The 16353-nt window shown below is 28.8% G+C and overlaps 1 protein-coding gene across 1 annotated transcript in view; it reads left to right on the top strand.

Moving 5' to 3' along the window:
• The first annotated feature begins 689 nt into the window (after nt 1-689).
• The window catches only part of LOC106786547 (hemocytin), a 22094-nt gene continuing 6430 nt past the window's right edge, over nt 690-16353 (top strand). The window contains 43 exon segments of the mRNA XM_014748051.1: nt 690-893; nt 1014-1136; nt 1227-1354; nt 1714-1873; nt 1959-2086; nt 2161-2256; nt 2343-2689; nt 2771-3353; nt 3430-3717; nt 3803-4233; nt 4325-4586; nt 4680-4910; nt 5004-5229; nt 5309-5514; nt 5597-5962; nt 6059-6397; nt 6498-6836; nt 6920-7254; nt 7366-7611; nt 7700-7928; nt 8005-8310; nt 8385-8507; nt 8595-8826; nt 8915-9193; nt 9285-9679; nt 9765-10205; nt 10295-10469; nt 10560-10909; nt 10998-11187; nt 11441-11802; nt 11891-12300; nt 12373-12671; nt 12763-13045; nt 13116-13223; nt 13316-13570; nt 13645-13981; nt 14063-14410; nt 14491-14601; nt 14684-14905; nt 14991-15274; nt 15378-15656; nt 15742-16005; nt 16087-16261. Coding sequence (XP_014603537.1) covers nt 808-893; nt 1014-1136; nt 1227-1354; nt 1714-1873; nt 1959-2086; nt 2161-2256; nt 2343-2689; nt 2771-3353; nt 3430-3717; nt 3803-4233; nt 4325-4586; nt 4680-4910; nt 5004-5229; nt 5309-5514; nt 5597-5962; nt 6059-6397; nt 6498-6836; nt 6920-7254; nt 7366-7611; nt 7700-7928; nt 8005-8310; nt 8385-8507; nt 8595-8826; nt 8915-9193; nt 9285-9679; nt 9765-10205; nt 10295-10469; nt 10560-10909; nt 10998-11187; nt 11441-11802; nt 11891-12300; nt 12373-12671; nt 12763-13045; nt 13116-13223; nt 13316-13570; nt 13645-13981; nt 14063-14410; nt 14491-14601; nt 14684-14905; nt 14991-15274; nt 15378-15656; nt 15742-16005; nt 16087-16261 — 11377 coding nt within the window. The 5' untranslated portion in view covers nt 690-807.

Genomic DNA, 16353 nt, shown 5'->3' with positions numbered 1-16353 from the left:
TTTTGTGTCATATTACTTTATTTGGAAGAAAAAATATTATAAATATATGTATTTATAATCCAGCACAGTTAATGTTTTGATATCGTAAATGGTTATTCAAAGTATTATAGTATTATGTATTACGTTCTCTTAATTATTTGATAAACATTTCCGTTGTGGTCTTATCTAACTCATTAGTATGCATAATGACCATGATAATGAAAATATATTTTAATAACACAGATATCGTACAGATATTAATAAGTTTAGCGTAATAGAAAAAAAGAAGGATAATTCTATTTATATTTTGAAATTATAAAAATAATCTAAAAAAACACATGTCCTACAATGGTTTGTATTTTTTAGTTTAATTATTTATTGTATAATAACAATACAAATAGAATATAATAAGTTATAATTTATGGGTAACGATAGTGTTCTTAAACCGAAGTAAGTAATATATTTAAAATATATCTTCGTTTTTTTTTCTTAACAAAAGTACAAGAGGATGAAAAAAGTCGGAGATTATAAATCATTTATTAATAAAGTTGGTTCTACGTAACTGACCTATTTTTTTATCTTAAAATTCGTCAGGAAGTTGACGACATTTCAGAACTTATCATTTATTAAGTTATCTATTTCCTTTCAAAGGAAGTTATATAAAAGAAGAGAATTATGGTAATAGTTATTAAAAGGAATTAATCGCTGCAGACGGTTATTACGTACAATATTTAACTAGTTTTCATTTTTATCTAATAAATGCCGAATTTTCATTTTTTTTTTTTACAAATAAAGCATCGCTAGTTAAATGTTATAGATATTGTTAAAATGGTGTTGGGTAAATTAATATTACTGTTTATAACAACAATAACTGCTACTGCATTAATACAAGAAAGAGAATTGGCAAGGGATGAGTAAGTATTTATAAAGTGAAAATACTTCGTATTAATATTAATAATTTTTAGTTTATTATAAGTTTTTCAACATTATAATTAAATATATATCAATTGAATCAAATTTTTTATTTTATTTAGACGTACAGTAATTGATTCAATTATTAGAACTAAGGATGCTAAAAGAAAAAACTTATATGTTGGTGGTTGTATTGGAATGCCAGATGCACCGATTAATGGAAATATAAGATGTTCTACAGATAGGTATGTATTTTTAATAACAAATATATTATAATCGTATGAAAATGTTATTGCAAATATGAAATTATTTATAATATATTATTCTTTTTTTAGTGGATGTATTGCTCGTTGTGATGATGGTCATCAATTTCCAAGTGGAGCAAATCAATTAGCTGTAACATGTAGTAATGCAAAGTGGTATGTTTCTGGCACTGACTGGAGTACAATACCACATTGTGAACGTATGTTATATTTACAAAAAAATATATTATCAGCATAACATAGTACAGTATTGTATAGTATAGTATAATATATTATATTATAGTATAGTATATACATGATGTCTTGGGTTTTACCAGCCAAATTGTGGGAATATATATTTTACAAATGGAAATAAAAAATATTCTTAGAAATAATTTATTAAAAAGATATAAACAAATGGAATTAAAATAGTTTGATCGGTAAACCGTAGAACACCTTGTATATGTTTTTAATATCTAATTATATGTCATTAAATTTATGTTTTTCATACAACTATTAAAAATTTATTAATAAAAATATATTTTATTAATAAAATTAAAACTATTTATTATTATTTTAGCAATATGTATGCCAAATTGTCAAAATAGTGGAATTTGTTTCGCACCGGATCAATGTTATTGTCAAGAAAATTTTTCTGGACCACAATGCCAATTTGAAAATAAACCATGTTTGGATTCTGTGCCATCTGTTCTTAATTCTCATAGACGTTGTGATTCTAAGTAAATTACTCATATTTTATTTACTTTTATTCGTCTGTTTAATAAAATTAATAGAAAAATATTAATATATATATTTTATTTTCAGATTTTGTACCATATCTTGTTTGAAAAATTTTGTATATCCAGATGGGTCATCAGTTGCTAATTTGGTTTGTGAAAGTGGTAACTGGGTACCAACCAGAACAGATTGGGTATCAATTCCAGATTGTACACGTAAGTTTAGAAAAACCGTATTATTTTGTTAAATGTACTTATTTAAAACATTTTCTAAATATTTTATTTGACAGCTGTTTGCAATCCACCGTGTCAGAATGGTGGTAATTGTCTTCCAAGAAATGTATGCCAATGTCCACAAGAATTCAGAGGACCTCAATGTCAATATTGTAAAAATTTTTAATATCTTTTATAAAAATATTATTTATATAAACTTCATTCACACATTAATAAATAATCATTATATTGTTTATAGCAATGAATGTCTGTAGCAGTGAAAAACTGAACTTCAACGGTGGTATTTACTGTATGGGCTCAGAGAATATAAATTCTTGTAAATTAAATTGTCCACTTGGGATAGATTTTGAATTTCCACCAGCAGATGCTTACATTTGTAATTATGATACAGGAGTTTTCTTACCACAACCGATACCTCAATGCAAAGTTGATAACAATATAAATATACACACCGACGGTACTTCGTATAATTCGTATGTTCATAAATCTAATTTTACATGGTCATTCGAAAATATGTTTGAATCCAACGAAAGAAATAATTCCAGTGACATTTTTAAATTACATAGAGGTGACCAAATAATAGAGGTAATTAAATATATTTTAAATAAAAAAAAAGCTCTAGAATTTATATACAAGTAACGTATTCATATATTTGCATTTTTTCAGGATTTATTTGGAATGCTGGATAATAGCTTAGTAATTATAGAAGAAAAACGACCAGAACCAAAGACTTGTTTTACATGGGGTGGTGCACATTATAAAACTTTTGACGATCAAATTTTCAGCTTCGAAAGTAATTGCAGTCATACTATGTTGCAAGAGAAAAACAATGCTATTTTAACAATAACTGTACAAAATAGTCCAAGTTGCCAAACGGAATTTCGTTGTTTTAAAATTATTAAACTTTTTGTTGGTGAAAAAGAATACACTCTTTCACGAAATGAAAGAGATATACCTGAATTTCGTAGCATTAAGAAATCTTTTCCGATACCAGTTCAATTACCGGGTTTACGCGTTGAGATGTCAGCACACTTCATTATTGTTTATTTAGACTCTCTAGGAGTTAAATTGAAATGGGATGGAGCATTGTTAGTACAAATAGATGCTTCTGAAACTATGTGGAATAGAACAGTAGGTTTATGTGGAAGAATGAATGGTGATCATAACGATGATTTGATAGGCAAAACTGGGAATCATCCGACAAGTATTAAAGCATTAGCCAATAGTTGGCAAGTTAAAAATATTGGTGGTGAGTTTTAAAATCTTAAGTATTTAAAAATATTCAATATAATTTCTTATATCTTATTATTTTTGTATATTTCTAGAAACATGTAACGAAAATCTAAAAGAACAGCATTCTTGCCCATCACATTCGCAGCTTGGCCAAGAAGCTTATGAATTTTGTACACAATTATTATCAGATAATAAATTTCGAAGTTGCTCAAGTACATTGAAGATTTCAGATTTGGAATTAGCTTGCGTTTGGGATTATTGTGCTTGTAACGATTTAGATAGGAGAACTTGTGCCTGCGAAACGATGAATGTTTATGTAAGACAATGTGCGCATAAAGGGATTGTTTCTTTGGCTGGCTGGAGGAATAAAGATCTTTGTTGTAAGTTATTATTGCAATTATTGTATTTATTGTATTTTATTATATTATTATCACAAAATATATATTTTTATATATCTTCTCGCAGCAATGCAATGCACAAAAGGACGTATTTACATGCCATGTGGACCAAAAGCACAACCTTCTTGTGGTTCCGATATTGAATTTAATATAAATGATGCAGATTGCGAAGAAGGATGTTTCTGTCCTAAAGGTTCTTTGATGCATGAAGATAAGTGTGTACCACAAGAAGAATGTCCTTGTAGATTAAGAGGAAAATTATTTCAACCTGGAGCAAGCGTTGCAAAAGATTGCAATACTTGTACGTGTACTTCTGGCAAATGGATTTGCACGCAAGTTCAGTGTAGTGCTAGATGTGCTATCATTGGAGACCCACATTATACAACTTTTGATGGGAAACATTATGATTTTATGGGTAAATGTAAATATTATCTATTGAAAGGCGAGGATTATAGCATTGAAAGTAAAAATGTTGCATGTTCCGGAGCAATATCAGAAGTAAGTAATTGTTTTAGACAAATGAATATTACATATTTCATTAATATTGTTCAACAAGTAATTAATATATTTTTGTTATATTTTTATTTAGTCTTTAGGTTTTACTCCCTCTGAGACGCCTTCTTGCACAAAGACAGTAACAATAAGAACAGAAAAAACAACTATCCAGTTAAAACAAGATAAACAATTAGTTATCAATGGAGAAGATATTAATAAATTGCCACTTTCTGTTAATGGAATTAAAATACAAACTGCGAGTAGCATATTTATTGTTGTTCGTATGTTGAATGGTTTAGAAGTATGGTGGGATGGCATATCTCGTGTTTACATTAATGCACCAGCAGAATTTCATAGTACGTTTGATATCCAATCTTTTTATCGATTTAATTTTCTTTTAAATATTCTAGCAATATAAATTTTTAATTTTATTTCGTATATTTTATTAGGTAAAACAAAAGGACTGTGTGGAACATTTTCTAATAATCAGAAAGATGATTTTATAACGCCAGACGGTGATATTGAACAGGTAGTAACTCTGTTTGCTAATAAATGGAAAACGAGCGAACAATGTTTAGATGTTCATGAAAGAGAACCAAAACATCCTTGTGATTTGAATCCACAAAAGCGTACTTTTGCGAAAGAGTCTTGTTCTAAATTGTATACTGATATATTTGCTGGTAATTGATTTAAGATTTTTTGTTTATTCTGATTTATAAAAAAGTACATATACACACACACACACACACAATAATAATACAATTTGATTTTAGATTGTCACTGGTATGTGGAACCAGAAGTATTTTACAAAGATTGTTTATACGACATGTGTACATGTACGACTGATATCAAGAAATGTTTCTGCCCCATATTATCAGCATATGCAAAAGATTGTGCAGCGGCAGGAATAAAATTATTATGGCGTTATGAAGTTCAAGAATGTAGCATCCAATGTCCTGGAGGTCAAGTATATCAAATTTGTGGCAATAGTTGTAAAAGGTATTTATATAAATTTGGATTAAAATGAATCGCAGGTGTTAAGTTAAATTATATTTAAAGTATAATTATATTTTTTTAGATCATGTGGAGATATATCTTTTAATCCAGATTGTAAAGAAGAATGTGTAGAAGGTTGTAATTGCCCTGAGGGTCAAACGTTGGATATTACAGGTGAATGTATTCCAATTGGTCAATGTCCATGTATTTATTCAGGTATTGAATTCAAAGCTGGTTATCAAGAAATACGACCTGGACAGAAAGGGCAAGATTTATGCACTTGTATAGGTATATTAATCGTTATTCAATAAATTGGTGTATAATAGATGAAAAATAATTCATTTATTTGTGAGACTAAATTTTTGTATAGGTGGTAAATGGGATTGCAGACTGGCTACGTCAGAAGAGCTTAAAAAACATCAATCAGCTAATTATACATCAGTTCATTGTTCTGAAACAAAGAATTTAGAATTAACAGATTGTGAGCCAGTAAAACCAAGAACATGTTACAATATGCACATACCGGTTATGGAAAGTCCAATTACTTGTCAACAAGGATGTATTTGTAAATCTGGTTATGTTTTGGATGTAATCAATGGTATTTGCATTAAGGAAGATGAATGTCCTTGTCATCATGGAGGAAAAAGTTATAAAGATGGATCGATAATACAAAGCGATTGTAATACTTGTCAATGTGCAAGCGGTAAATGGAATTGCACAAATAGAATATGTGCAGGTATAATTATTTGAGACTATTTAATATTTTATTGTATTTGAGTTATACTTTTATTTTGCATTGTGCATTTAAAATGATAAAATAATTTTCTTTCAGGTGTTTGTTCTGCATGGGGTGATTCTCACTACGAAACGTTCGATGGGAAATTGTTTAATTTCCAAGGTGTATGCGATTATATTTTAGCAAAAGGTGCCCTCAGTAAAGAAGAAACATTTTATATCTCTACCCAAAATGTTCTTTGTGGAACAACCGGAGTATCCTGTTCTAAATCCATAACACTTAAAGTAGGACACGGTGCGAATCAAGAATTAATTACACTAACAAAAGGAAAAGCATTGCCTAAAGGAAACTTTAAAAGGATTGCAATTAGGACAGTAGGTTTATTCGTGTTCCTTGATGTGCCTGATTTAGGTTTAGTACTACAATGGGACAAAGGTACATATATATATTTTTAATTATTATATTTCATATCATTTTTATAAAGTGTATGTGTTGTTGTAATTACACAAATTGGTATTTTAAATATTTAATTTAGGTACTAGAGTTTATATTAGATTAAACCCAAAATGGAAAGGACATACGAAAGGTCTTTGTGGTGATTACAATGATAATAGCGAGGATGATTTCAAAACACCTTCCGGTGGTATTTCTGAAGTTTCTTCTAATTTGTTTGGAGATTCATGGAAGATAAACGATTTTTGTCCTGAACCCAAAGATATTAAAGATCCATGCGAGCAACATCCAGAACGTAAATTATGGGCTATCGAAAAATGTAACATTTTAAAATCTGATCTTTTCCGATCATGTCACTCTGAAGTGGATATTGAATTTTATGTGAAAAATTGTATCTTTGATACATGTAGTTGTGATACAGGTAATTTAATTATCATATTTTTATTTAGAAAAACAAAATTTTAAATAAATTTATTCGAATATGCATTTCTCTGTTTATACAAGGTGGCGATTGTGAATGTCTTTGCACATCATTAGCAGCATATGCTCAACAATGTAATGCTAAAGGTGTTCCTATAAAATGGCGTTCCCAAGATCTTTGTCCAATACAATGTGATAAAGAATGCAGTTCCTATTCCCCATGTATTTCAACATGTCCTCACGAAACTTGTGATAATTTATTAACTATTAAAGATAACTTACATCTATGTTCACAAGATGCATGCATCGAAGGTTGTTTATTTAAACCGTGTGCCAATGGTTATATATATAAAGATGCTAATTATACGGAATGTATTCCTAAAGCAACATGCAAGCCAATATGTGCAGAAATTAATGGGGTATGTTGGCTAATTATTTTTTTAGAATAGCATTAACAATCCTGTTATATTTATTTGGAGTTAATGTGTGTGTGTGGATCTCTAAATTGTTATTAATTATTTATATTTCAGACTGTTTTCTTGGAAGGTGATGAAGTTAGCAACGATGATTGCCAAACTTGTTTCTGTAGTCGTGGTAAAGTAATATGTCAAGGTGGACCATGTGTAACTGTTCCTACAATTCCTATAATTCCTACAATTCCTTTGGAAGAATCATTAAAATGTGTCGATGGTTGGTCTGCTTGGATTAACAAAGATCAAAATGTAAAAGGAGTAAAATTAAATGATATTGAACCATTACCAAACTGGATTGAGTTGGTAAGACATTAATTTGTATAATATTATGCTCATATCTTTCTTTCAATTTAAAAACTTGAAGTATAGTTTATATTAAAATATATTAAAGGCATCAATCGAGGGTTCAGCTATTTGTACAAAGGAACAAATGATTGATATACAATGTCGATCAGTAGAAAATTATTTAAGTCCAAAAGAAAGTGGCTTGGATGCAGAATGTAGTTTAGAACGTGGCCTTTATTGCAAATCGCTGCCAGATTTGCCATGCATAGATTTTGAAATTAGTGTTTTGTGTCAGTGTTCTCCAGAAACTACAGCAACGTCAACTACAGTTTTAAGTATGTAACATAATTAATTAATACGATGCTTGTAAGTTAATACACATGTTGAATTTTACTTCATAATAATTTTTAGCTTCTACCGAAATATTGAACAACAATGTTTGCGAATTAGAAAATTCTTATAAAAAGCATCCAACAGATTGTCATATATTTTATCAGTGTGCTCATAATGTCTGGGTTGAGAAAACATGCGACTCTGATATGTTTTACAATCCAAATTTTCAAGTATGCGATTGGCCAGCTAATGTTATACTTATAAGACCAGAATGTTATATCAAACAAACGACTCTGAATAAAGAAGTCCAATGGACCAAAAATACTACCACATCTTATGAAAATACACTGATTACAACGGAGGAGAAAAAAGTTACAACTACAAGTAAGAAATATATTCAATTTACTCTTTCTTTATATTTATTTATATTATTTTATTAAAATTTGTTTATTTTATAGGATTATGCAAAGTTGATGAAAAATGGAACGATTGTGCTATTAAATGTAGTCAAACTTGCGAATACTATAGTTTTTCTTTATCAGAACAAGGCCTTTGTAAAGGAGACACAGATTGCATTCCAGGTAAAACAAATTTCATTATTAATTATTATATTTGAAATTATTATTTGTGTCTCAAAAGATAAATAATAATTATTTAATCTTTATTAGGATGTGTATCATTAAAAAGAACAGAATGTCCTTCGTCTAAATTTTGGAAAGATTTTGAAACATGCGTTGACTCGGTCGATTGTACTTGCAAATCTCACAATGGAGAAAGTATCAAACCAGGCAACGTGGTTAAAGAAAGCGAGTGTGAAATATGTCAATGTATTCATAATTATTATACATGCGATAAAACTGTGTGCACGAATGTTACTCATCAAGTTGAGCCATCGTCATCGTTAGTAGATAATCATACTGTTGAATTGTATTTTTGTTTTTATGAAAGAGGGGGAATATGTTATTAATGAAGTATAATTAATTTTTAGTACATCTACACCTACGTTTAATTATGAGACAAAGCCTTCAACTTGGATTACTACAGAAAAAAATATAATTATTGTAACCAGTACTGTAACTCCACCTGAACAATGCGATAGTGGTAGATATATACCACTTATTCAACAATCTGCAACAAATGAAGTTTCTTTTAATGCTAGCAGTAGTAATGGCATTAGATTTCAACCTGAGAATGCAGTATTTGATAATCAAATAACAAAGGAACCAATTAGAAGTTGGCAACCACAATTTGTTGATAAAAATCAATGGTTTGATATTGTTCTTTCAATACATTAGAGAAAGTATTTTTAATTTCATAAAACTTAAACAATTATATTTAACAATATATTTATTTATTAGGTTTACTATAGAATTTCAACATCCTTTACCAATTTATGGTATCATCTTAAAAGGTTCTCCTATTGATGATAAATTTGTAACAAGTTATCAAATACTTTTTTCCGATGATGGTCATGCATTTTCATACCTAATGGATAATACAAAACAACCACGTATATTTAGAGGACCCGTTGACAGTATCGAGGCAGTTGAACAAAAGTTTTATGAACCTATCGAAGCTAAAATTATTCGAATAAATCCTTTGACATGGCATAATGGAATTGCTATCAAAGTTGAACTACTTGGTTGCGAAGAAAATGTAATTGAAACTACGACTAAGCTTGATATATTATCGACTATAACAGAATTTTTTGATACAACAACTGTTAAATATTTCGAAAAAATTATAAACCCAGGTAACATGTGTTTTTATTTAATACTTTTTTATCTTTTTTAATTAAATACTTCTAAAAGAATAAATTAATTCACATTATATAACAGTGTGCGAAGATTCCATGGGGTTGGACAATGGATTGATGTCAGACGCACAAATTTCTGCATCCTCTTCCTTCGACGATTTATTATCAAGTCTCAAATTATCAGCACCAGGAATATGGAGACCTAAATTGGATAATTTAAATCAATACGTTCAATTTGACTTTTTGGAACCACGAATTATAACAGGAATTAAAACTAAAGGAGATAATAATATATGGACAACTGTATACAAAATTTCTTACAGTATTGATGGTCGTCAATGGAATCCAATCATTAATGACGATAACATCGAAGTTGAATTTTTAGGAAATTTTGATTCTATCAATATTAAAACTAATTTATTTGAGAAACCATTGCGAACAAGATATTTAAAAATACAACCAATAAAATGGCATGAGCATATTGGATTGAAAGTCGAAGTACTTGGATGTTTCTCACCATATCGTAAGTATTTATTATATAGATATTTAATATAAATAATTATTAATTATTTTTATTATATTTTTAAATATATGATCAAATTATTTTTTCAGCTATAATAACAACAGAATTGCCTACTTCGACAGAATTAATTATAACAGAATGTAATACATGTGATGGTATATTAATAGAAAATACAACTACGTGTAATTGCGATCAATCTCTTTGGTGGAATGGAGAAACTTGTGTTTCCAAACAAAACTGTCCATGTGTTGTTGGTCATATCTCGTAAGCAAAAATACATTAATAAAAAAATATCTAATAATATGTGTATATATCTACACAATTATTTGATAACATACATTTGAATTATATTAGGTATGCTGTCGGATCAATTTATGAGTCAGAAAATTGTCAACAATGTACTTGTACTTTGGGTGGTGTATCTTCCTGTATACCAAAGAAATGTGAACCGTGTTCTGAGCCAGGAATGCAATCAGTTATCATAGAATTATGCAGTTGTATTTGTAAATCTTGTCAATATGGTACAAGATACTGTCCAACAAGTAACACTTGTTTAAATGAAACTTTATGGTGCAATGGAGTACAGGATTGTCCTGATGACGAGAAGGACTGTCCAAAAACTGAAAAACCCAGTAATCGCTTCGATTTTACGGATGTAGTTAAATATACAACCACCCCAATTCCTACTAAAACCACTGTTCCAGGTAAACTAGTAATCATTTATTTTTTGTCTTTGTGATTTTATATTTATATACATTTTACTTTAATATAATAAGAAAAATGTATATTTAGTTCCTTCAGTTCAATGCGAAAAACCTATATGTCCTATTGGATATAAGACAGTTATACGGGGTGGTTGGAATAAACATCATATAAGTAAAGCTTATAGCAATGTTTATGAACATACTTTTATCGATAATAATAATATTTTTACGAAAGGAAAACGAAGACCTACTAAGCATTCAACTAAAAAGAATAATAGGTAAATATAAATGCATTATAATATTTATTATATTAATACGTTAAATGCTACACCAGTTCCTATGAATTAGCTTTGGACTTTCTGTTCAGGCTACATTGGTCACCAATTGCCAACATTATTATGTTTTTCTACAGCTGATAAATCATTGTGGTTTAAACAGAATGCTTAACAAAAATGACTTAGTACTTAATGCAGAGAATTATTTTTACTTGTATTAATTTATTTAATTTTATGATATATATATTGTTTTTAGAAAATCATGGAAATATCATGAAACTGTTAACCATGAAATTTATAACAGCCAAGGAAGTATGTTTTGTTCACATTTTACATGCGTTCCAATTAAACCACCATTAGTATTTGGTGGAATACCAGAAACAGATAATTGTCCAGAAGTAGCATGTCCTCCAAATTATACAATCAAATATGAAAAAATGAGTATGTATAAGATTGAAAAATGTCGAAAGTACACATGTGAGCCTCCGATACCGTTAGAAGCTATTTGCAACGTCACAGGAAAAACATTTAATACGTTTGACAATTTAGAATATAAATATGACATATGCAATCATATTTTAGCGAGAGATATGTATGGAAATAAATGGTATATAACATGTAAGTAAATAATATTTAAATTATATGTTTATTTTATGATCATTTGTTTTATTTTGTTTATTTTTATATTACGTTTGATTGATTTCAGTGGAAAAATTATGCGATGGTATACAATGTTCAAGAAATTTAGCAATATTTATTGACGATGAAGTAATAGTTTTGTATCCAGACATGCACATAGATATCAACGATTATACTTATACATCAAACCAAGTTGGACGTCTTGGTGATAGATTTAAATTATTTAAAGTGTCACGTGTTGGTGATACCATATATCTTATTTGTAATCATTATGGATTCTGGGTCATGTGGAATATGGATACAAATATTAAGATTGGTATTAATAAAAAATTGAATAGCCTTGTTGACGGGCTTTGTGGTTACTTCGATGAAAACATATTAAATGATAAACAAATGCCGGATGGAAAACAATCTAAAAGTACTGTTGAATTTGGTAATAGTTGGATAATGGAAGGCGCATTGCAATGTGAATCTCAGGTTTGTGTTTATAATAGTAAACTATTTAAAATATAATAAATATTTTTATATACAATAAACCCTTTTTTGAAGGCTTGTCCATATGATATTAAAGAACAAGGATGGAAAATTTGTAACACGATAAAAGATAGATCTTTAGCTATTTGTTCTGGTGTCGTGGATTTGGATAAATTCTTATCGAGATGTTTAGAAACAGCTTGCACTTGTTTACGCAGTAAATCTACTTATGATGATTGTCGTTGCCGGACATTAACGAGTTTTGTTACAGAATGTCAGGCTAACAATCAAAATATTGATTTGTCAACTTGGAGAAATATTTATGATTGTCCTGGTAATTGTTCAGCACCGTTCGTGCATAAAGATTGTTTCCGGTAAGATTTTTAAATATATTAATAAATGTTTAATGTATTTTTTTTGTATTATATACATATAATTTTTATTAATTATTTATTTATAATATAGGAATAAATGCGAACGTAGTTGTAACGATTTACAAGAAGTTGATCCTTGTCCAGTTATGGAAGGTGTTTGCTTTTCTGGTTGTTTCTGTCCAGAGGGTACAGTACGTAATGGTGATAACTGTATTCCAACAAGTGAATGTCGTGACTGTATTTGCGAAGGATTTGGAAATTCATTTATTAGTTTCGATAGAAAAAATTTCACATTCGAAGGAAATTGTACATATATATTATCGAGGGATATTGTCAACGAGGCAAATTTACAACATAAAGACCATACATATCAGGTACAATGATTGTTTTTTATTTATAGATAAATGTTAATAATATAATTAACTTAATTTTATAATATAACAGGTCCTAGTTTCCAATATTATTTGTGACACTGGTATTTGTACTGAGGGTATTATTGTTTTGTACGAGTCGCATGTTATCAAAATCATCCAAGTATCGATTGTAAGAACTGTACGTATTTGTATCTTATAAAATATGCCAGAAATATGATAGTTAAAATGTCTATAAAATGTTATTAAATAATGTTATTTATTTTTTAATAGTTAGTAGAAATAAATGTTGATAATACAATAGTGGAAGCATTGCCTTATGAAACGCACTGGTTGAAATTGGAAGAAACGCCTGGAAAATATTTGAAATTATTAATACCAGCTATTCAATTAGAAATTACTATTACGCAACCTAATTTTGCATTCACAGTTAGAGTTCCATCGCGAATATTTGGTGATGCTATTGAAGGTTTATGTGGAAATTGTAATAATGATATTGAAGATGATTTGAAACAACAAGATGGAAACGTAAGAAGAATATTTATTAAATATATATAATCATTATAAAATATTTGTATTATTTTATTATTTCTAATTTTTAGATTACAGATAACGTAGAACAATTTGGCAACAGTTGGTTGGTTGATAGTTTACCAGTCGACTACCATCGAGACATTCAAAATTGCATATCTAAACAAAAACCTATATGCAACTCGCAGAAAGTAGAAAATGATTTGTGTAATCAAATTTTAAGCACTGTATTTTCTCAATGTCATGATCTTGTTGATCCCGATCCATATTTGTCTATTTGTCAAGATTCATTGTGTACTGGAAAAGATTACTGCGATAATTTAGCAGCATATGCTAGGAAATGTGCAGAAACAGGTTTATGTATTGATTGGAGGACATATGACATATGTCCATATACATGTCCACCATGTATGTCCTTTATAATTATTAATATAAATATAACAATTAATAAAAATGTGAATTTATTTTTTATTTGCTTATTATTTACAGATTTACAATATAAACCATGCGGTTTCGATTGTACTTGTGATAATATTAACGCAGAAAGTAACAAAACATGTAATATGCAGTTTGAAGAAGGATGCTTCTGTCCAGAAAATTATGTACTTCACAATAACACATGTATCGAACAAAAGAAATGTTTAGTGTGCGACGAAGATGGTCACATTGAAGGAGATATTTGGTATTCAGATAAATGTACTACGTGTACTTGTCAGAAAAAACGAGTTAATTGTCAGAAAATAGAATGCCCGACGTTAGACACAATTTGTGAAGAAAATATGACACCTAAACTTGTATCCGGTACTGAAACTGATTGCTGTCCTAAATATTTGTGCAGTAAGTACAAACAAATTAATAATAGTTTTATAATTTTATTGATTTTTTTTCTGTTTTATTTTATACAATAATAATATTAGTTGCAGCAACGGAATCTCCATTATGCGAAGAAATGCAGCAACCGGAATGTGGATTTGGACAAGTTATGAAATTGCATACAGATACTAAAGGATGTAAAAAAATTGTTTGTGGTATGAAATACATATGTATGAATATATTTAATTACATTGGATTATATTTAATATTAATGGATTAATATATAAATTACTGTAGAATGTGTACCAACGGAAGAATGTCCTGTATTGCAAGACATTGAAATAGAAGTTGAAATATTGGAACCTGGTATGGTAACAGCGATGAATACAAGTGGTTGTTGTCCGAAATTGAATAAGATTTGTAATCCACTGATGTGTCCTTCACCACCAGTTTGTCCTGATTATTATATACTAAGTGAAAAGCCATTAAAAAGTGCATGTTGTTCATATTATGAGTGTAGTAAGTATAAAATTATATATTTCACGTTAATGTTTAAATATATTCATAATATATAAATTAATGGAAAATAATGTTAATTTTTTAGAACCGCCAAAAGATATCTGTATTTATAATGCAACATCAAATACAGGCTCACAGTATGTAATATCAAAAACTATTGGAGAAGAATGGAAAGAAAATAATTGTCGAACATGCGTATGCGAAAATTCAGATTTAGGTCCTGAAATAAAATGTTTAACGGTAAAGTGTCCTGATGTTAAAATTCATCCAGATATAAGTGATTTTGTAATGGAAGAAGTTTTATTAAACGATGAATGTTGTCCGAGTTTGAAACGTGTCGCATGCAAGGAAGGAGATCAAATTTATAAGGTAAGATTTATTTGGAGAATTTTGAGCATTGTAATAAATTAGATTTTTGTTATTTAATTAATATAAATTATATATTATTACTTTTGTTAATTATTTTTTACAGGTTGGTGAAACGTGGAAACCAGATGAAGAAGATGCATGCATTACAAAAGAATGTATAGAAGATGCAAATAACATACAAAATCAAATCAAAGTACAAAATTGTAATGTTTCTTGCGAATATGGTTACGAGTATCAACCATCTAACGATAAAAGCAGTGATTGTTGCGGAAAATGTGTTGCCATTGGTTGTGTTGTAAACAAAGAAATTAAAAGTATTGGAGAACAATGGTATTCCATTGATAATTGTGTCACATATTCTTGTCAATCTGTAGATGGAAGTGTAAGTATAAATAAAATTGATAATTGTGTTAAAATTTCTTAAGTATAATAATAAAATAATTAAATTTGAGATATGATATTTTTAGTTATACATAAATTCAGTAACCGAGGTATGTCCTGAAATTAATCTAATCGATGAAGAAGAATATGTGATTGAGAAATATAATCTGCCTAATAAATGTTGTCCAGTTATCGTTAAAACAGCTTGTCGTGATGATGATAGAATTTATCAGATAGATGAACAATGGAAACATCCAACTAATGATTGCATCACTCAAATATGCAAATCTAGAGATAATGAAGCTATGAAAGTACTGGATTATAAAACTTGTTCTGAGGAATGTCCTATGGTAAAACTATATCATTTTTATTATTATAAAAAATAAATTTAATGAACATAATTTTAATATTAAATTTAATTTGTTAACAAGGGTTGGAAGTATCAAGCACCGAAAGATAATAAATGTTGCGGAGAGTGTCAGCAAATATATTGCGTGGATGAAAATATTCTTTACGAACCGGGTGAAACGTGGTCTTTTAACGATAACTGTACGACATATACTTGTTTACAAAAAGATAATCAGGTAATATAAAATAATTTATTTAGTATTTCTCTCGTCCAAAAATTACRATTTTTAATGATGAAATTTAACAGGGAACTTGGACATGAAAGAAGTAGAACTATGTTTGATTTAGTT

This window comes from Polistes canadensis, unplaced genomic scaffold, assembly GCF_001313835.1.
Source record: "Polistes canadensis isolate GaletaPanama2010 unplaced genomic scaffold, ASM131383v1 scaffold_76, whole genome shotgun sequence".
Classification (NCBI taxonomy): Eukaryota; Metazoa; Arthropoda; class Insecta; order Hymenoptera; family Vespidae; genus Polistes; species Polistes canadensis.
The sequence above is the reverse complement of the archived record's forward strand: the minus strand, read 5'-3'. Positions and strand labels throughout refer to the sequence as shown.